At 48.1% G+C, this 22,429-nt stretch overlaps 1 protein-coding gene, 1 long non-coding RNA gene and 1 pseudogene across 2 annotated transcripts in view; 2 read left to right on the plus strand and 1 right to left on the minus strand.

The window, feature by feature from the left end:
• Positions 1–289: 289 nt before the first annotated feature.
• Positions 290–18,152, minus strand: LOC116753636. Its single transcript, XR_004349778.1, has 4 exons — positions 18,034–18,152; positions 10,653–10,658; positions 5,917–5,931; positions 290–299 (listed from the first exon to the last, which is right to left on the minus strand). It is a non-coding gene; the product is annotated as an uncharacterized LOC116753636 (long non-coding RNA).
• Positions 9,508–22,429, plus strand: part of ESYT3 (extended synaptotagmin 3) — a 57,077-nt gene continuing 44,155 nt past the window's right edge. The window contains 1 exon segment of the mRNA XM_032631587.1: positions 9,508–10,010. Coding sequence (XP_032487478.1) covers positions 9,684–10,010 — 327 coding nt within the window. The 5' untranslated portion in view covers positions 9,508–9,683.
• LOC116753634 lies at positions 17,514–19,114 on the plus strand (annotated as a pseudogene).

Consider the following 22,429-nt stretch of genomic DNA (forward strand, 5'->3'; position numbering starts at 1 on the left):
GTGTATACATCCATTTAATTTAATACCCATAAATCAATCACCATAATTTGCTGTGTTAACAGAATAAGGAGGGAAAACTGTATGATCATCTCCATGATTCAGAAGAAGCATTTAATCAAATTCAACATCAAATTCAGCAAACTAATATAAAAGGGGAAGTTTCTTAATCTGATGAAGGGCATCCTTAAAGAATTACAGTTAAATCATGCATAATGATAAAATATTGAATGTTTTCCCTCTAACAACAGGAACAAAACAAGGATTTTTCTCTCATTCTATTCAGCATTGTACTGGAGGTCCTAGCTGTTCCAAAAAGGTAATGGAAAGAAATTAAAGATATAAAGATTGAAAAGGAAGACGTAAAAATGTGCTAATTGGCAGATAACATGATTGTATTTTGGGTTGTATTTTTAGAATATCTAAAAGAATCTACAAGCAAACTAGTAGGTTAAGTTAGTGAACACAGAGTCAATATACAAAAATCAATTGTATTTCTATATGCTAGCCACTAGAACTAGAAAATAAAATTTAAAAATCAACACCACTTACCATAGCATCAAAAATGTTTAAAACCTAGGAGTAACTCTTACAGAAATTGTGCAAGTCTTCTATTCTGAAAGCTACAAACATTGTCCTAAACGAATGAACAAATAAAACCAAGCCTCAAACTACAGAAGTCCTTACTAAATGAATGTATATAACATGTTCATATGTTCACGGTTGAAAAACCCAATATTGTTAAGATGTTATAGGCAAGATTCTAAAGTGGGCCCATGATCGCTGTCCTCTGGTATTAAGTCTTGTATAATCTGATCTGTCCCCCTTGAGTGAGAGCAAGACCAGTGGCTTGCTTCTAGCCAACAGAACATGGCAAAGGTAACAGGCTATCACTCTTGCGATTATGTTATGATAAATACCGGCAGTCTTCACTTTGCACCGTAGTGTAGGACAAGCCGAAACCGTTTGAAGGGAGCTTAATAATCTTAATCTGATTAGTTTAAGAGAAAATTTAATGGGAAAAATTCTGATTAGTTCCTGACCTTTAAAAATGCTTGACAAAACATTAAAATCTCCCAAACCGTTAATTATAAATATGTCGGGAAATGAGAAAAATAGTAAAGCTAATATTTATTTAGGACACAGTAATTTAAAATATTGGAAACACTGGCAGTAACTATTAAGACTAAAAATTCACATATCCTGTTACCAAGCAATTCCACAAAAGCCCAAGAGAGTATATGTCCACCTAAATATATGTGCAAGAATTTTCATAGCAGTTTTATTTATTATAGCCAATAACTTTTTTAGAACCTGCTAAATTTCTGTCTTCAGGAAAATGAATCAATAAATTGTAATATATCCATACAATGGAATATTACATGGCATTTTCCAAAAAAATCATACATACAACAACACAGATTAATGTCTAAAACATTGAGTTGAGCAAAAAAGCCAGACACAAAGGTATACATACTCTTGGGCTACTGTTGGATTTGATTTATATTAAGGTCAAGAACAGGCACATCTAATCAATGGTAATAGAAATCAGAAGAGTGTTTACCTTTGGACATGGGTAATAACTGGGAAGAAGCAAGAGGAAAATTTCTGAAGTGATAAAGTTGATCCATATCTGGATCTGGTAATAATACTGATGTAAAATTGGTAAAGGTTTGTTAAACTATACCTTTAAGATCTGTGAATTTTACTATATGTAAATTATGTTCAATAAAAATATATAAAATTTAAAGAGAATGTTTGTAAAGCTTTCAATACAGTGCTTTGCACACAGTGTGACCTGAATAAATGTTAGCAATTTGTTATTTTAAAAACTTGTAGGATGCAGTTGTAGCAGTGCTTAGAGGGAAATCTATAGCTCTAAATGCACATACTATAAGAGAAAACAGGTTGAAATTATTATCTTAATTTATATCTTAAGAAGCTAGCTAAAAGAAAAAAATACAAGCAAAGTAAATGCAGAGAAAGTAGAACAGAAATAATTAAGAAAGAAGTAGAATCATTGAAATAAGAAGCAGACATAAAATAAAGAAATTAATTGAAGCCAAAAGTTGGTTATTAGAAAAGATTAATAAAATCAATAAACCCCTAACAAGACTGATTAAGGGGACAAAAAGAGAAAACACAAAGTACCTATAACAAGAATTTAAAAGGAACATTACTACAGATCCTACAGACATTTAAAAAAATAATATAAACACTTCTATGCCAGTACATTTTAAAATTTAAGTTAGATTGAAAAATTCCTTGAAACTACCTCACAATTAGTTTCGAAAACACAACTGATTAAGAAAAGAAAGAAAAATTTAAGGTCCCATAGTTATTAAGGCAATTTAACATGAAACATAGAATCACTGGGTTGAAGCTGAGGGGCTGGAGGTAGAACTGCTGCCAGTGTGGATTTGTGCAATTGGACAGCCCGCTAGTTTTCAAGAAGGGCAGTGAGGACAGAGGGGACTGCCAATCTCTCACTTGGTCCCTGTTCCTGCAGGGCCAGGTTTGCACCTCAGCCAGCACTGGCTTGCATTACATAGTAGTGATTAGATCAGCCGTGACAGACCTCCAAGTGGGGTTGAGCTGCAGTGTCAGTGTGGATTACCTGAGAGACCAGTGACCTTCCACAGTGGGCACTCCTGTCACTCCAGCACTTCCGCCACTCCTGTATCTGCCAGTCCTGGGAGGATCTGTGAGACACGATCTTCTATCGTAGGTGTCACCCAGGCAGGAACATGAGGAGCAATCTCCGGGTAACAGGACTGTAACTGACAACAGATCCCAGATCACAGAAACACAAACCATGTATGAAACAGAATAACTGGTTTCTGACAACACTGTGTGGGAGAATATGCTAGGCAGAGATTCTCTGCTGAAAACTAGGACTGCTGTCTGAGGTCAGGGGAGTGATTTTGCCTGCTTCTAGTCACAGGAAGAAGAAGCTCAAAATTATATCAGGTCCCTAAAGAGTAGAGTGGAGTACGTTAGTAAAAAATATATATTAGCTAGCCAATCAAGCCAGAAGAATAAAATTAGGGGCTTCCCTGGTGGCGCAGTGGTTGGGAGTCCGCCTGCCGATGCAAGGGACACGGGTTCGTGCCCCGGTCCGGGAAGATCCCACGTGCCGCGGAACGGCTGGGCCCGTGAGCCATGGCCGCTGAGGCTGCGCGTCCGGAGCCTGTGCTCCGCAACGGGAGAGGCCACAGCAGTGAGAGGCCCGCGAACCGCAAAAAAAAAAAAAAAAAAAAAGAATAAAATTAGAACATAAGCTTCCCAAGGCAAGAGTCTTATCTGTTTTATTCATTGCTTTATCTCCTGTGCTCTATACAATGTCTGGCACATAGAAGACCCTCAGTGAATACTTAATGAGTGAATGAAAGAGCCAAAGATGAAGGTGGAATTAAACACCAGATTGGAGGATCTAAGCCTGTTTTTGGAAAATGAGAGGAAATCAATTTTTCACAGGTTACAAGATAAAGGAAAGGATATTGGGTAAAAATACTAATATCAAAACTTTCAGATCATGTTTCCACACTAAAAACATCCACTAATGGATTATAAGTACAGTCAGAATTTGAATTATTGACAGATATTAAATGATTATCTGCCACAACAGGTATAAACATCTAATATAACCCAGCAGCCTACGCTTTTCAATTGAGGAATGATAGTTGCAGGTTTCCTTCATAATAGTAGGGCCTAAAGAAACATTACTAACACACTTAAGGCAGATCTAATAATTCTAAAATATGTATATATGCTTCTGGAAAGATAAAACTTTTTTGTAATCAAAAAGACTTACTTATTCCGCAAGTGACAACATTCATGGATTTATTTCAGCCAGGTGCTGTTAGTGGGAAGTAGAAGTGGGAGACAAGTGTGAATAGCATAAGGGGCTGGGGGTCTTGGACACTTCCTGGAGATGGGGAGAGGCCATCCACACAATAGGCTGGATGCTGGTGAATTCAAACAAGAGATCAAGAAAGCCTCACTGCAGTGGTCACTGTACCATACTTCTTTTGCTAAAAGTAAGTCTTATTCTCACATTTCCTGGCATTTTTCATTTCATAATTTGAGTGGCAGATCTCATGTCTACTTTTACTTTTGCAGAAAAAAACCTGAGAACTTTGTTTTCTGCTGGCCTCATTTAAAATGCATTTACCATCTGCAGAGTAACATACTATGAATGATGAGCTACCTGGAAAACTATTTTGGGTTCTGACATTTTTTCCTGATTTTTCTCTGATTTTTTTTTTTTTTTTGGCCTTGTCTGGCTCCAACAATTCTAGTGGTTGTTTCCTCCCCCACCTACTGCTACCACCTTAATGTTATTTTGATCTCTTTGTTTTATAACCAACTATAAAATAATTTCCATGTTTAATACAGACCTCATAGAGATTTTGTGGGAGTGATACTGGAGAGCTTTTGAGTTTATATTATCCCCATTTTGGAGGAAAGAAAGAAAAAAAAGAACCACAATCAAAACTAGCTCTGCTTGGGCTTCCCTGGTGGCGCAGTGGTTGAGAGTCCGCCTGCCGATGCGGGGGACGCGGGTTCGTGCCCCGGTCCGGGAAGATCCCGCATGCCGCGGAGCGGCTGGGCCCGTGAGCCACGGCCGCTGAGCCTGCGCGTCCGGAGCCTGTGCTCCGCAGCGGGAGAGGCCACAACGGTGAGAGGCCCGCGTACCGCAAAAAAAAAAAAAAAAAAAACTAGCTCTGCGTATATGTCTTTGTACAAATAGAGAAAGAGTAGTGAGGAAAGATATAAACCAAACAGAAGCATTGATCACACGTGGAGTGCATGATTTTAAACTTCTTTATATACCTTTGTATTACGTGTTAAAGCATGAATTACTTTTGTAATTTCCTGAACTTGAATAAACTAAATTTGACAAACAAACGAGAAACATCATGGTGTTTCCTTAAAAAATTGAACATGGAATTACCACCTGATTCAGCAATTCCACTTCTGGGTATGAACCCCAAAGAATTGAAATCAGGGCCTCAAACAGATATTTGTACACCAAAGTTCATAGCAGCATTATTCATAAAAAGCAAAAGATGGAAACAACCCAAGTGTCTACGAATGGAGGAGAGGATAAAAAAATGTGGTATATACACACAGTGGAATGTTATTCAGCCTTAAAAAGGAAGGAAATTCTGACACATGATACAATATGAATGAACCTTGAAGACATTGTGTTAAGGGAAATAAGTCGGTCATAAAAAGATAAATATTCCACTTATATGAGGTATGAAGAGCAGTCAAGTTCACAGAGACAAAAAATAAAATGGTGGGTGCCAGAGGCTGGAGGTGGGGGAGAACAGGGAGTTATTGCTTAATGGGTACAGAGTTTCAGTTTGGGGTGATGAAAAAGTTATGGAGATGGATGGTGTGACAGTTGCATAATGATGTGAATGTACTTACTACCACTGAACTGTGCACTCAAAATGGCTAAGACATTAAATATCATGTGTATTTTATCAGAATACAAATGTTCTTCATTATACAGGAACTTCCCTGGTGGTCCAGTGGTTAAGACTCCGTGCTTCCGTTGCAGGGGGCACGGGTTCAATCCCTGGTTGGGGAACTAAGATCCCAAATTCCGCTTGTAGCTCGGCCCAAAAAAAAAAAAAGAAAGAAAATTATATAGATAATACACAAAAACATTCTTGCTCTAAGTCAAACAATACAGACAAAACTAAAGTCTTTCTTGACAACTTTCCTATCCAGATACATAGCTTTAAAGACATTGGGTCTTACTTAATCCTCATCACCAGCCCATGATTTAAATATTACTATGATCTCCATTTTACAGATGAAGAAACTGCTCTGCAGAGAAGTGAAGGACTTTCCCTGTAGTCAGAAAGTCCTCCAGTCTAGATTAAACTCAGGTAAACGAATTACAGACTGTGCTCTTGCCTCTCTCTTTGTGTCAAACTCTGGCTGGGCACCGAGGACATAAGATCTATTGGGCACAGCCACTGCCCTCATGGAATTCTCAGGCTGATGGAGAGGGTAAACAAAATTAGTCCAGCCCCACGTGCAAATGTAACAGTTAAACTACTGACACCTACAGAGCAGAGGCTCTTTATCTTTCTGTTCCAAAAGAGATGCTTTTACTAGACATTATTTCTTTTAAAGATGAAGTTGTATGGGCTTCCCTGGTGGCACAGTGGTTAAGAACCCACCTGCTAATGCAGGGGACACAAGTTCAAGCCCTGGTCTGGGAAGATCCCACATGCGGTGGAGCAACTAAGCCCGTGAGCCACAACTACTGAGCCCGCATGCCACAACTAGTGAAGCCCGCGTGCCTAGAGCCTGTGCTCTGCAACAAGAGAAGCCACCACGAGAAGCCCACGCACAGCGACGAAGAGTAGCCCCCACTCACCACAACTAGAGAAAGCTCGTGAGCAGCAGTGAAGACCCAATGCAACCAAAAATAAATAAACAGATAAATTTAAAAAGAAAAGATGAAGTTGTATGTAGACTTTTTAAAAAGTTGGGTCTCAACTCAAATGTCACCTCCTCAGAGAGCCCTTTCCAAATTACTTGGGTTAAAACAGCCCTCTACCCCTTGCCAGTCACTCTCTCTCATACAACTGACTGCCTTTCCTCACAGCATTTTCCCTTACCTGCTATTTTCTGTTCTTTATTCACTTGTTTGTTGTCTGTGTTCCCCACTAGAATGGCAGCTCTGTGAGAGCAGGGATCTTGTCCATTCTGTTTACACTGAATCTCCTGTGGCTAGAACAGTGCCTGGCTCTTAGTCAGTGGCTGTATTAGTTTCCAAGGGCTGCCATATCAAAGTACCACAAACTGGGTGGCTTAAAACAACAGAAATGTATTCTTTCAATGTCCTGGAGACTAGCAGTCCGAAATCAAGGTGTTGGCACGACCAAGCTCTCTCCGAAGACTCTCGGGAAGAATCCTTCCTTGTCTCTTCCTAGCTCTGGTGGTTGCCAGCGATCTTTGGCCCTTGGTTTTGTACTGCATCACTCCAGTTTCTGCATCTTTCTTCACATGGCCTTCCTCCCTTTGTATATCTCCTCTGTGTCTCTGTTTCCAAATCTCTCTCTTTATCAGGACACCAGTCGTTGGATTTAGGACCCACCCTGAGCCAGAATGATCGCATCTTAACTTGATTACACCTACCAAGACTCTATTTCCAAATAAGATCCCATTCACAGGTACCAGGGGTTAGGACTTCAACATATTTTTTGGGGGGGGGGACACAATTCAACCCACAATAGCAGCCAGTAAATATACTGAACAAATGAGCTAGCGTTCTCTGGAAAAGTGGTATAATATGATGAATTCTCAAATGGGTTCAGGCAAAGGGTCTGGAAGTCATCATTTCCCCCAGGTTTTGCTATGATCAAACAGAACATAAAATGTCTTTTGTTGGCTGTAGTAACCAAAGTAGCATGTCCAGGTCAAGGAAAATAGTGGCTCCAATGTTCTAGGCACAGATTTGACCTCAGGTGGGATATCGAGTTTTAGATGCCATATTCTCAATGTTCTTATATATTTAATTTATGAGAGTAACGTAATGACATTATAAATACATTTAGAAAAGAGAGAAAAGAAAATCAACCATAATCCCACTTCTCTAATGTACCTTAGAGGAAATTTATGTGGGGGTCATTCCGGTTAGAGGGAACAGCAAGTACACAAGCCTTGGGGCATAAATGAGCTTGGTGTGTTCAAGGAGCAGAGAAGGCAGTGCAGCTGGGGTAGCCACGTCCCGCCAGGTGTTCCAGGTCTCATTCTGGACATCAGCTCCCAAATCAACAACCTTCCTTCTCTGGTAATCCTCCCCAAACACACTAACCCAGGAGGGGGCTGTGGTGTAGACCTGGTGTGTGTTAAGAGGGAAGGGGATAATAGATACAGTTGGGTCCTCTCTCCAAGGCATTTGGAATTGGGAAGGATAAGGGTCAAGCAGTCTCTCTGTGAAGCTCTGTGACCCTGGAAGCGGTGAGGAAGATGCTGTGTTCTCCACTTCAACCAAAGGCAAAGGAGGCAGGTCAGCAAGGAGAGCAGCAGGGTTGCTGAGCCAAGTCCAGCCAGTTAACTTCCGGGTCCATCCATCATGGGAGTCAGCTGCATTCCTGCCTCAGGTTCCAGAGGGCTTCCCTAGAATCCCTATCATACTTTCTCATTCCTTTAGCTCAAGTCAACCACTAGAGGAGTGTTTTGAGAATGGAGTTCTGTGGTCAGATAATTTGGGAAACAGTGGGTTAAATCAAATATAATAGCTTTTTATCTGCAGGACTTCTCAGAGCCTTTAATAGGATTAGGTACATTCAAAAAGGAACTCTCCAAAAAAGGAACGCAAGTGAGATGCATTTCCTACATTGACTTCCTAGGTTACCTTGGGAAATGTAGTGTAACAGAATGTTAAGCTGGGAGGTTTCAGCTTCTGCTTTGGCCAGTCCTGGAAGACCAAGAACAACAGAGGAGGGTCCAGCTATTATGACCACTAGGAACACACGTGTTGCTGAAAAAACTCATCACAGCCAGTAATTTTATCCAGGAAAGAGGAAGGAAAAAGCCAGAAAGACAGACAGAGAGATACCTGAAGGACAGAGGAAAAGAGAATTCAGTTACATTGTGCTTGCTGTCCGTTGGGTCTGGTCCTTCAGTAAAACTACTGAAAGAGCGTAGAATAATTCCAAATCATTTGTCCAACTCCAAAATCACATTCCAGTAATCGACGTGCTCACTCAGGTGAGCCGCCTAAAATGTAGGTCACCCACAAGACCTTCACCTGCTCTGATCATTCAGAAAGGATTAGGTAGAAACCTTGGGCTTCACAACTGGCCGCCAAGCACCCCAGGGCTTGCTCATTATTTCTCTTGTTAGTCACCATCGCTTGCGGTACCGGGCGCCCCCAAATGAGGAGGACTGGCCCGGCCCGGGAAACTCCCGGTCTGATTGATGCAGAGAATGATGTTCCAAACTGACACCCAGCACAGAGGGTGGGAGTGCAGGGTAGAGAGTGCTGTGGGGCAGAGGAAGGACCCTGAGCTCGACCAGGTGGGGCGGTGCTAGGTCTAAGCTTTGTAGGTGCAAGAGGAGGGGGCAGCGATACAGGGCTCTAAGGTCCACCCAGGGAGCTCAGACACAGGACGGGGCTCACCCTGGGGCTGGGAGGCCCTCGAATGCCCAGGTAAGAGCCTACTACACTCGTCTGCACATTGCAGACTGGGTGTAGGAAACAGGTTTTAGGGGATGTTTATCCATGACAACCCATTTGTCCACATGCCTCGGTGAGTCATCAGCTGCCTGGGGTAGGACCTGGGTGTGGCAACTGCAACCTCTTCGGATGCCTGCGCGGGACATTGCGTCTGAAGGCTGCCTCAACACAAGGTTGCTTTTTTACACCTCCTTGGCGCCCGCTGAGCAGCCTGACCCCGCCCCCTTCCTCCTGGGCCCGCCCCCGGGGGCGGAGACATCCGGAGCTGCGGGCTGGACAAGGAAGGGAGCGCGGCGGCGGCTCAGCGCATTCCCAGTTTAGAACTCGGGAGTTTTGGGCGCGGAAACTGCGCGGGCGAGTCAGCCAGGGAGTCAGCCAGCCTCCCCCTTGGAGGACAGATGTGACCGGGCGTCGCGGCTCGCGGACCTGACCTCAGGTGAAGCTCTCGGAAAGGGCAGACGGAGACGAAGAGATGCCAGCGGAGGAGCCCTGCACCCCCGGCGCCCCTGGTGCCCGGGGGACCGAGAGCGCGCCGGGCCCCGAGCCGCGCCTGTCCAGCCAGCTGCTGCCCGAGCTCTGCACCTTCGCGGCGCGCCTGCTGTTCTATCTGGCTCCCGTCTATCTCGCCGGCTACCTGGGGATCAGCTTCACCTGGCTGCTGCTCGGCACCCTAGGGTGGATGTGGTGGCGCAGGAACCGCCTCGGGAAGCTCGGGCGCCTGGCGGCCGCCTTCGAATTCCTAAACAACGAACGCCAGTTCATCAGCCGCGAGCTGCGGGGCCAGCACCTACCCGCCTGGGTGAGCCGGGCCGAGCCGGGCGGGGGTCGGAGGTGGGGCGGGTGCCCTTGAAGGTTCGGAAAGGAACCTGCGGTCTTTCGGGGAGCTGGGGTGCTCAGACCCGAGGGAGGGAGGGAGCCTGGAGACCCGCACACCTGGTCCCCCACGGATCGCGGCGCAGAGACCCTGGGGGCGGTGGCCGTGTCCCTCGCCGTGGCGCCCCTCGGCCTCATTGCCACTTCTGGTCCGGCTGTGCTGGCAGCGGGAACCTGGGTTTCACCTGAGGGCCCAGAACCTGGGAGAAAAATTACGGGCGGGCCACACCCAGGAGAAAAACAAGGGCGTCTGGGACTCTGCAAAGTTAACTCGTGAGGGAAGCAGTAGACACTTCCACCCGCCTGTTGAGTGAAAGAAGAAACGCAGGGCACGGCACTGACAAATACAGCTGTGACAGAAGCTGGCAGACTGGTTGCCTTTGGCAGAGGCCCGGTCAGAGGGAGGGGCTAGAGATGGGCGTGCCGGGATGGGGTTGCCAGGGGGGAGGGGAGAGGCCGGTGGCCGCCGCGCTGGCTCGCGGGCTTCTCTCGCTCCCTCGCCTGGTAGAGATGCTCAGACGCACCGAGACACACCCACACACACACTCACACTCTACAGCTACAAAACCATCTCCTGGTGTGGAATGGCCTGGACTATGGCTTCTCAAAGGCTTCTGGGTCCTGAGAATCACTTGGTCCACTTAATAAAAACAAGTTTTAGGCCTCACCTCACAACCCCCAGGCGGGACTGAGGAACCTCAGTCTTATGATCAGGTGAGTTTGGGCCACCAACTGCAAGAGGGGCATTCAGTCTAAGACTTGGTCTGCAGCAAACCCCCTTCTCTGGGTGATGAACTGGTGTTGGTTGTCTCTGATTTCTTCCAGAAACATTCAGGCACACAGGGAGAGGTGTCCAGAGGCCACCAGACCCCTCATTTCCCCTGGCTTGAGGCCTGTACTCTAAAACCCAGCCAGGCTATAGGTGCCTCACACTTGCCCATGACAGTAACATCTGAAGTGGGATGAGAAGATATTAGAAAGGCCTATGTATACTTATTTTCTGTTAAAAGAGAAATTAAGCCTTATTGCATTAGTTTTCCACGGTTGCCATAAAGTACTACGGAGTGGGTGGCTTAAACAACAGAAATGTATCAAGATCAAGGCATCAGCAGGGTTGGTTTCTTCTGAGGCCTCTCCTTGGCTTGTAGTTGGCTATCTTCCCTTGTGTCTTCACATGGTCTTCCCTCTATACTTACCTGTGTCTGAATTTCCTCTTCTTATAAGGTCATCAGTCAGGTTAGATTAGGGCCCACCCTAATGGCCTCATTTTAACTTAATCACCTCTATAAAGACCCTATTTCTAAATACAGTCACATTCTAAGGGACTGAGGGTTAGGACTTCAACATATAAATTTTGGGAAACAGAATTTAGCCCATAATACTAATATATGGATTGACAGTAAAGCTTTGTAAATAGGTTTACATATCTATTGGGTAGCAGCCATGGAGACAGTGTTTGGGGCCTGTCTCGCCCAGACCTTGGTTTTCTTGCATGAAAGGGTATTGATGGCTTGTGATCGTGGAAAATGTGGACACAGAGAGCAGGCTTGGACCTGTTCACACTCCTTGTTCACTGTTGAGGGAGCCCAGGCTGCCTGTCAGACCTCTGTCATGACCCCCATGGCAGCCTCAGCCCACGAGGGTGGGCCCGTGATACCTCACCAAGTGACATCCCTTTCTTTCTGCCCCTCCTGGTGTTAGGGAGGCCTCCAGACACTTAGCTGTATGCAAAGGCAACGTTTCTGAAATTGGGGTAAGAATCAGATTCTGTAGGGGCCTTGACACCCCCAATCCCCCAACACCCCCCACCCACAAATGCCACAGAAACCGTTCTGGCTCCTCTTGGGGGAGGGGTCCCTGGAACTACGTGGACGTAGCCAACAGGGAGCTCAGCCTGATGGATGAGACAGAGCACAAGACAGTATCTCCTGGTTCTCACCCCATAAACCACACCCCAGGCCTGACCCAGCTGGGTGCAGGGACACACAGAGGAAGGTGATGATGTCTCACCTCCCAAGAGGGCAGTCTGGGGCAGGAGGCAGATGTGTAACAGGTAGTTCCATAGAGGTCTCAGGGAAGCTGGAAACAGGAGTCTGAACAGGGTCCAGTCCAGGGTCAAAGACCTGGAAGGAAGGGTACCCTACCTGGTTTCCATATCAGATTGTCCCCAGATCACAGCCTCCTGCCTCCTTGGCAGGGTCCTGGGAAGGCCTGGCCTCTGCCTATGTTCTCCAGGCCCTTCTGGCAGGCTTGGCTGGCCAGTTTGCAGGGCCAGGGCCTGGATAACCTTTCAGATTGAGGCAGTGGTACCACAAAGGGCAGTCCAAGCAGAAGGGGGCTTGCGAGCACAGCATGGAGGCGCCGTGTGGCTGGTATCTGAGGGCTACTGTGTGGTTCGGCCTGGCTGGCGTGTGCGGTGTAGGCTGAGGGACAGGGGCCAAATTGAGGCAGGTCTGATGGAGGTTGGGGCTGATTCTGAAGGCTGAAAGGAGTCTGGGCAAGGTTTAGGAAAGGCCCTGGAACAAGCAGCATGCAGGGAGGAGTGAAGCTGGAGGAAAGAGACCAGTTAAAGTGATTTGAGCCAAGATGGCCATAGTGGAGACTGAGAGCTGAGGGTGAGAGCTGTGCGGAGGGGGACTCCAGGTGATTGGCGGCCTCTAGAGTGCAGTGAGGGAGGGATCAGGGTCTTCTGCTTTCTGATTTGGGGAGCTGGGTGCCCATTACTGGGACTGGGAATCCAGAATGTGAAGCAGGTCTGGGGAAGTTGGTTGTCTGTGTGAACACCTGTGAAGAGCACGCACATAGACGTAAATGTGGGCTTTTGGACCCGCCTCGTGAAGGTTTCCAAGCCCAAGGATGATGTGGAAAATCTGGAACCTACTTGTTTGAATATCCTTCTTCTGGCCTCTCCCTGCCTCCTGAGGACACCCACTGTTTATGAAGACGGAGGGACGTGGCTCCCGTGTGGTAGGGACAGAGTGACCCTTGTCCACAATTTCAGAGCATGGTGTCTCTATCTTACACGTGGACCTTTCAGCACACCTTCTTCTTGTTTTGAGAACTGGTGTTCTTGCATGAATGGGGATTGATGGCTTCTGACCTCCTTTGAGAAGTATTTTTACTAATTAACCTGTAGTCAGGGGGTTGAAGAAAAGGTCTTGAGGGCCTCGCAGCCATGCAAGTCATCACCCAGCACCCAGCGAGTGAGGGTGGATCCCAGCCCCCCTGCTGCTTGCCCGGCTATGTGTGCACCTTGCTCTAATTTGCACCAAGTCCCTGTGAGGGGATGGAGGCCAAGGCCAGGCTGAGCCAGAGCCCAGAGGCCATCGCTCTCCCCTGCCAGGCCACGGCGGTCCGTTCTCAATGGAGCTGTTCTTTTCAGCCCCATTAGACTCCTCAACACTTCGCTCCAAGCTGCTGCCTCCGGGTGATCAGAGAAGTTGCTTTCCCTCACCGGGTCTCATTGTCCCCACCTGTAAAAACCTGTTAAAGGAGGTTGTTTCTGGTCCAACTTCAGAGAGACCTGCTCCTCCTCTGGTTCCCTTCCATGGAACATACAGCTCAAGGAAGGGATTCTTCTGCTTTAGAAGGGGTCACGAGTGAAGATGCTGGAGAGCCCCTTGGCTTGTGGACATGGCCCGGCCACATGGAGAGAAGGCAGTTCGTCTTCTGAACAGGGGAGCGGCTGCTGCCTGCTGTTTACATGCAAATGTTCCTCCCACTCAGTTTTTAGACATATTTTTCAAGAAATAAGAAGCCTTGGGCTTCCCTAGTAGCGCAGTGGTTGAGAGTCTGCCTGCTGATGCAGGGGACGTGGGTTCGTGCCCCGGTCCGGGAAGATCCCACATGCCGTGGAACGGCTGGGCCCGTGAGCTATGGCCGCTGAGCCTGCGCGTCCGGAGCCTGTGCTCCACAACGGGAGAGGCCACAGCAGTGAGAGGCCCACATACTGCAAAAAAAAAAAAAAAAGAAAGAAAAGAAATAAGGAGCCTCTTCGATCAGCCCACCTTGCCAGGGCTGGGGGCCGTGGACAGCACAGTGACCAAACTGGAGCCCTTGATCCCACAGAGCTGGTGACACCCCAGCTCCACCACTCACCTAGCTGTCGGCCTTGAAGGCTCAGTTTCTACACGCATTTGCGATGAGTTGAGTCTGAAAAGCTGCTTGTTCGAAGCCTGGCACAAGTACGTGCTCAGGGGGCCTGTCACTGTATCCTCCTCAATTTCCCAGGCCTCCTAACTCTCCCTTTTTCTAATATGAAACTCATTACCAAGTGGCCCAGCAGCAAACGTGGCTCCAGGGATGGACGGCTGCCGGGGGCAGCGCCTGTCGGAGACTCCAGCCTGGCCCTCAGCCCTTCCTGGGGTTCCGTTCATGGAATTCCAGCTCTAGTGCTCCAGAAACTTCCCGTCTGGTCTTCAGAGTCAGTCCTTCATGCTCTGGGCTCTTCAAGACCCTTCCTGGGGTAACTTTTGCTGCTTGACGCCTCCCCGCCCCCGAGGCCTGGGCCCTGGCTGGAGTCCAAAGGCTGCCTCCCGGATCTGTACATGATCTGCCCTTCCCTGCCCCATGTTTATGGGTTGCTCGTTGAGCCCGAGACAGCAGGCAGAGCTGGCCCCTCTGTGGGAATGTCCCCGGTGACTTTGGGGGAGCCACTGGGAGGTGTGAGCTGCGCCCCGATGACCCGTGAAGGCCGCCACCCAGCTACACAGAGGAGCAGGGGACTGGGGCCTTGCCTTCCCTTCTGCCTGCTCCCCCCACCCTGCCATTCAGAGTTACTTCTCCTGGCGGAGTCCCAAGGATTTTTCAATCTCAGGAAACCTAGAGCTCATAGCCCAGAAGTGTCCCCATGTGCTGGAGGAAAGTGCTTCCCCACTCGCCTTCCTCTATGGCAAATAGAGAAGAGACAGTTAAGATGTTTTCTGCCCCAGTGGGAGCTATTAAAGGGACAAAGCCCCGTTCTCTTTACACACCCTGTCACTTCAAGTCAAGGGGATGAGACTTGCGTCCCTCGGGCCACACTGGGAGTCAGGGCTCAGCTCCGGTGTACCCTCTTTCTGTAGGATGCCAGGTGGGACTGAGAAGTCCCATCCCAGTGTGCCCGGGGTCACTGGTCCTTGAAATGCTCACAGTGAAAAGCCAAGGAACTCCTCCAGGACATGGGGTGTTTCAAGACCCCAGATTCACCCACTCCATTCTTTTGCCCATACTGTGTTTACTTTCTAAAGTAACTGGTTAAAAATCTCATTTTTCCAGTTATAAAAGTGCAAATATTCCCATGTTAGAAAATTTGGAAATGGTCTACAAGTAAATATTAGAGTAAGCATTTACATTCCTGCTACCCGGAGATATACCCTATGTTTGGGTGCACTTCCTTTGTATAAAAGGTCTATGAAAAGTCTTTTGAAAACTTGTACCTTTGAAAAATTTTTTGTTTTTATGTCCTTAACATTGTCTTACAAACATTCTTCAAAAACATTCTTAAGGATTATGATATCCTTAATACGAATAGACCAGAAGTTACCTGACCATTTCTGTAACATCACTATTTTGGTTATGTCCCAGTTTGCCGTTTCTGTGGCAGGCCGAGGTGGGTGGTGTTTCCTCTGTCTGGAATTTCTCCCTTGATCTGTCAGTCTGACTCCCTTGACTCCTCCTTCAAGTCCAAGCTCAGGCACCTGTACTGGAACCCTTCTCTCACACCCACTCCACTTCCCGTGTTGATTTGCACTTACCTATTTTTATGTCCAACTTTTCCTCCAGATCGAATGTTCTTTACAGGTGTGTTTCTCGTTCCTGTCTGTACACTCAGCTCCTCGCTCAGTGCCCAGTTCATATAGGTGTTCAATAAAAATCTGTGGGGCTTCCCTGGTGGTGCAGTAGTTAAGCATCCGCCTGCCAATGCGAGGGACACGGGTTCGAGCCCTGGTCCGGGAAGATCCCACATGCCGCGGAGCAACTAAGCCCGTGCGCTACAACTACTGAGCCTGTGCTCTGGAGCCCACGAGCCACAACTACTGAGCCCACGTGCCACATCTACTGAAGCCCGTGTGCCTAGAGCCTGTGCTCTGCAACAAGGGAAGCCACTGCAATGAGAAGCCCGTGCAGCGCAACGAAGAGTAGCCCCCGCTCGCCACAACTAGAGGAAGCTTGCACGCAGCAACGAAGACCCAATGCAGCCAAAAATAATAAATAAATACAAAAATAAATTTATTAAAAAAAAAATCTGTGGCATGAATGCCACAGTGAACGTCTGCAATGTAAATCACAGTCCCTGTTTCTCCAGTTCTTTACACAGATTACATATTAAACCGACCTGTCAAAACTTAAGGACTTTAAAGATCCTCATTTCCACCTCACCTTGGCCTTATCAGCACAGAGGAGGATGAAGCAGATGATGATGTTTGGCCTTTTACTAGTTTTATAAGTAAGAGGATAAATTTTTTTTTTTTTTTTTTTTTGCGGTATGCGGGCCTCTCACTGTTGTGGCCTCTCCCGTTGCGGAGCACAGGCTCTGGACGCGCAGGCTCAGCGGCCATGGCTCACGGGCCCAGCCGCTCCGCGGCATGTGGGATCTTCCCGGACCGGGGCACGAACCCGTGTCTCCTGCATCGGCAGGTGGACTCTCAACTACTGCGCCACCAGGGAAGCCCAGAGGATAAATTTTTTACCCTCCAGGCTGTACCAGACCTAACTGGATCACTGAACTCTCTGACGACTTAGGATTACACTCAGGTCTCCTCAAAACGACTCTGCAGCTAGCTCAGGGCAGTCCATCTCTGCTCCGAGCCCTTATTCCTCAGCAAGGGTGACAGGCTCCTGGCACCCGCATTCTCCTCACCGATGACTCTCTTTGGAGTTTTATCTGCTCTGTCATCCTACTGGGTCCAGCCGACTTAGGCCAGTTCTCAGGCTGGGTGTGCTGTTAAGGAATCTATGGCTTCTAGAACAGTGCTAGACAGAATTCCAAGCTGGCAAAGCAATTGTTTCCCTTAAGGCACTTTTAGCAGGGTGATGTTAAGCAGAAGAGTTGGGCAGATTTAAAAGCAGTTTTCATGGTTAAATGTTTACCTCGCAGGAACAGAGAAAAAAAGGGATGAAAGTCAGTGCTTCATCAGGAGAAAAGCGAATGAAATGAGGGGCCGTTTTCTGGTAGAGGAGAAACCACTGCAGAGGCAGCCACAGAGCAGGGCCTGTCTCAGGAGGACGACAGCCCAGCGCGGCCTCCTTGTGTCCCATCCCTGCAGGACACCGGAAAAGGGTCTTCTCTCTTCTTTGCGGGTGGGGAGGGGGTCGGCAACATCAGTTGAGTCGTCAGGAGTGCGTGTATAAGAATGCCCTTTGGGCTTTTTTGCAACGGGTTTGCTGCCAGGACACAGGTGTCGTGAAAGCCACCGTAAACCTAAGCAAAAATGGGAAAGGAGAAGACCACATTCACATCGTTGTCATTGGACACGTAGATTCAGGGAAGTCCACCACTACTGGCCATCTGATCTACAAATGTGGTGGCATCGACAAGAGAACCACTGAAAAGTTCGAGAAGGAGGCTGCCGAGATGGGAAAGGGCTCTTTCAAGTATGCCTGGGTCTTGGACAAACTGAAAGCTGAACGCGAGCGTGGTATCACCATTGAAATCTCCCTGTGGAAATCCGAGACCAGCAAGTACTATGTGACCATGACTGATGCCCCAGGACACAGAGGCTTCATCAAAAACATGATTACAGGGCTTCCCTGGTGGCGCAGTGGTTGAGAGTCCACCTGCCGATGCGGGGGGCACGGGTTCATGCCCCGGTCCGGGAGGATCCCACGTGCCGCGGAGCGGCTGGGCCCGTGAGCCGTGGTCGCTGATCCTGCGCGTCCGGAGCCTGTGCTCCGCAACAGGAGCGGCCCGCGTACCGCTAAAAACAACAACAACAACAAAAAAAAAAAAGAAAAAAACCCATGATTACAGGCACATCCCAGGCTGACTGTGCTGTCCTGATTGTTGCTGCTGGCGTTGGTGAATTTGAGGCAGGTATTTCCAAGAATGGGCAGACCTGTGAGCATGCCCTTGTGGCCTACACTCTGGGTGTGAAACAGCTAATTGTTGGAGCTAAAAAAATGGATTCCACTGGGCCACCCTACAGCCAGAAGAGATACGAGGAAATTGTAAAGGAAGTCAGCACCTACATTAAGAAAGTTGGCTACAACCCCGACACGGTATTATTTGTGCCAATTTCTGGCTGGAACGGTGAAAACATGCTGGAGCCAAGTGCTAACATGCCGTGGTTCAAGGGGTGAAGAGTCACCCGTAAGGATGGCAATGCCAGTGGAAGCACACTGCTTGAAGCTCTGGATTGCATCCTGCCACCAACTCGCCCAACTGACAAGCCCTTGCGTCTGCTCCTCCAGGAAGTCTACAAAATTGGTGGTATTGGCACTGTCCCTGTGGGTTGAGTAGAGACTGGTGTTCTCAAACCTGGCCTGGTGGTCACCTTTGCTCCAGTCAACGTGACAACTGAAGTGAAGTCTGTTGAAATGCACCATGAAGCTTTGAGTGAAGCCCTTCTTGGGGACAATGTGGGCTTCCATGTCAAGAACGTGTCTATCAAAGATGTTCGTCGTGGCAATGCGGCTGGTGACAGCAAAAATGACCCACCGATGGAAGCAGCTGGCTTCTCGGCTCAGGTGATTATCTTGAACCATCCAGGCCAAAGCAGTGCTGGATATGCACCTGTGCTGGACTGTCACACAGCTCACATTGCCCGCAAGTTTGCTGAGCTGAAGGAGAAGATTGATCATAGTTCTGGGAAAAAGCTGGAAGATGGCCCCAAATTCTTGAAATCTGGTGATGCTGCCATCGTTGATACGGTCCCTGGCAAACCCATGTGTGTTGAGAGCTTCTCTGACTATCCTCCTCCTCTGGGCCTTTTTGCTGTTCAGGACATGAGACAGACAGCTGCAGTGGGTGTCATCAAAGCAGTGGACAAGAAGGTAGCTAGAGTTGGCAAGGTCACCAAGTCTGCACAGAAAGCTCAGAGGGCTAAATGAATGTTTTCCCCAACACCTGCCACCCCAGTCTTAATCAGTGGTGGAAGAACGGCCCCAGAACTGTTTGTCCAATTGGCCATTTAAGTTTAATAGCAAAAGACTGGTTAATGATAACAATGCATCGTAAAACCTTCAGAAGGAAAGGAGAATGTTTTGTGGACCGTTTGTTTTGTGTGTGGCAGTTTAAGTTATTAGTTTTTAAAATCAGTACTTTTTAATTGAAACAACTTGATCAAAAATCTGTCACAGAATTTGAGACCCATTAAAAAAGTTTAATGAGAAAAAAAAATGCCCTTTGCGGGACTTCCCTGGTGGTCCGGTGGTTAAGACTCCGTGCTTCCAGTGCAGGAGGTGCGGGTTCGATCCCAGGCCTGGGAGCTAAGATCCCACATGTCTCATGGTCAAAAAACCAAAACATAAAACAGAAGCAATATTGTAACAAATTCAATAAATGGTCCACATCAAAAAAAAAATCTTGAAAAAAAAAAAAAGCCAGCCTTCCCTGGTGGCGCAGTGGTTGAGGGTCTGCCTGCTGGTGCGGGGGACACGGGTTTGTGCCCCGGTCTGGGAGGATCCCACATGCCACGGAGCGGCTGGGCCCGTGAGCCATGGCCGCTGGGCCTGCGCATCTGGAGCCTGTGCTCCGCAACGGGAGAGGCCACAACAGTGAGAGGCCCGCATACCGCAAAAAAAAAAAAAAGCCCTTTGGAACAGAGGCATGAGGCTTTCTTTTTTTTTTTTCCTAGCAAGGAGGGTGTGTACCTGGGTCTTTGTACATGTGTACATGTGATTCTGTGGATGAGTCTCTAGTTCTGCGTGTGTATGCGTCTGTGTGTGTACATGTGTCTTTGTGTGTCTGTGTATATCTTGGTGTGTATGTCTGCATGTGTGTGTCCACCACGTCTGTATGTCTGTGTGTCTCTCTGTGTCCATACACACCTGCTTCCACGGGAGGAGCCACCGTCCCTGTGTGAGGGAGCAAGCAGGGGTCACCTAGTGACAGGCAAGCTCTGTAAGTGAAGCTCTCCAATCCCGCTGCCTCCTGAGAGGGTCTGGTGGCCAGAAGCTCCTGTCCAGGCCTCTCAAACCCCAGCCCATCTGTGGACCCCACCCCGCAATGGGATGCAGCCGTCACTCTGGCTCCATTTCCTCAACTGCTATGGAATCATTTTTCCTAAAGAGTTTAAGAAATAAAGCAGGTGACCACCCAAAGGGAAGCACCGATGTGGGCCATGTTGGTGGCCTCTGCTAGTCTGGAATTCTTAGACTCAGTTTGATTTCCAATCTTTCTCTCCTCTCTAAGCTGTCATTACCACCACTCTCTTGACAATGTCTAAAAACGCTGTCATTAAATTATTAGCCCACTTTGCCTGGAAGGCTTTGGCCCAAGTGCACTAAAAACAGCGTGACTGTGTTAGTTTAGGGAGGCCTTCCATGCGGGCTGAGGCCCCTCTTGCTGAAACTTCCCCGAGGGCTCCTGCAGGCGGAATAGCAAGCATCTGAGATCGTGGTGATTTGACAGCGGCCCGACAACTTTCGAGTTTTCCAGGCCTGCTTCGGGGAAATGCTCATACCTGTACTACGTCAGTCAGAAGAGTGTTCATGTTTCTATGGAGACGAACCTTCCAGAGCTCTGTCTCCATTTAGAAGTAGATTTTTGTCCATTATCTCCTTGATTGTAGATCCTGTGGGCAGCACAGGAATGAGAAGCCTCACTCCCCTCGGTCAGGAGACACCTGAGGCTGCAGGAAGGGAGTGAGGACACCTTCTAGGGGCAAGGGCAGTGCCTCAGGCTAGGCAGAATTGTGATATTGTGTTTTTCACCTGTTAGCTTTTGCCTCCCTTTGCTCTTTGTGGTCCAAAAGATTTGTAAAAGAATTGAGGGCCATAGGCTGCTGGTAGGAATTTGATGTTCTCCTAGGAGTGACAGCTGGAAACACAGGCTGTGACTCTCTAGCCCTGGTCAGGAACCCCAGGGAGCAGAAAAGCCACCTAGTTCCAGGGCTGGAACAGGTCCTCTAGCCTGGGGGGCCCTGTGTGCTCATGCTTCCACATCCTCCACCGCCAGCATCAGGACAAGCTGGCGAGCTTGTTAAAGATGCAAGTTTCCAGGCCCCGACCAAGAATCCACATTTTGTTTGTTTGTTTGTTTTTTGCGGTACACAGGCCTCTCACTGTTGTGGCCTCTCCCATTGCGGAGCACAGGCTCCAGACGCGCAGGCTCAGCGGCCATGGCTTACGGGCCCAGCCGCTCCGCGGCAGGTGGGATCTTCCCGGACCTGGGCACGAACCCGTGTCCCCTGCATCGGCAGGCAGACTCTCAACCACTGCGCCACCAGGGAAGCCCAAGAATCCACATTTTCACCAGCTCTCCAGGTGGTGTTTTTATACAGAAAAGTTTGAGAATCGCTCAAACTCAGAGTCTAGCCCTTTGCGTTGCCTGGTGGTTTGAGTCTCTCTTCCTAGCTGGTCCCAAGGACTCCCGGCTACCCCCAGCCTCATGGGAATTGGTACAAAAGTGACTTTAGGACTCAGTCTGACAGTGAGCCATGTGGCTTCTTTTTCTGCCTTCCCTTTGTTTACCTGGCAAGGGAAAGTCACACACAGAGGCTCTGACCGGGCCGCTTTGCCCCACCTCTCTCTGGAGCTCCTGCATTGGGCAGAGTTTCCCGTGGAGCCTCGCAGGCATTGGGCCCAGGCTATCTGTGACTCATTATCTGGGGGCACAGATCTCTCAGCCAATCAGCGGAGGCCAGAGAAACAAGAATCTACGTGGTCCTTCCCCCTCCACCTCAACCACCTTCGCTGTGTTATCCTCTTCTCATCTTCCGTTCCGCCTTCTCAGTGGTCTCCCAAAGTGCAGAGCAGCAGGCACTAGGAGACCCAGGGAATTTGCCGGGCTTTGGGTCAGACAGAACTGGACGCACAGCCCATGTGATCTTGTTCTTGGCATGTACCTGAGGTCAGAAGTGTCAGTGTTCGTACCTCTGAGGTCTGTACAACTTCCATCAAGAATCACCATTTCTGGAGCATTTACTCTGAGTCAGGAAGGGTACTGAGCTCCTTACATGCATTGTTTTATTTAGTTTTCTCAGGAACTTTGTGAAGTTGGTAGTATTGTACCCGTCTTGTGGTTGAGAAAACTGAGGTTTAAAGCGACGGAATTTTAAATGCAAAAGGGATAGGTTAGAAAAACACTGAGAAATGGACTTCAAATATTGATATTTCAGATGGCTTAAGGGGAGGGGAAACAGATGAGAGAAGATTTGAAGGCTGGGCTCAGGTGAGAAAATCTGAGTTCTGGTCACCTGACTG

This window comes from Phocoena sinus, chromosome 4 (genome assembly GCF_008692025.1).
Source record: "Phocoena sinus isolate mPhoSin1 chromosome 4, mPhoSin1.pri, whole genome shotgun sequence".
Lineage (NCBI taxonomy): Eukaryota > Metazoa > Chordata > Mammalia > Artiodactyla > Phocoenidae > Phocoena > Phocoena sinus.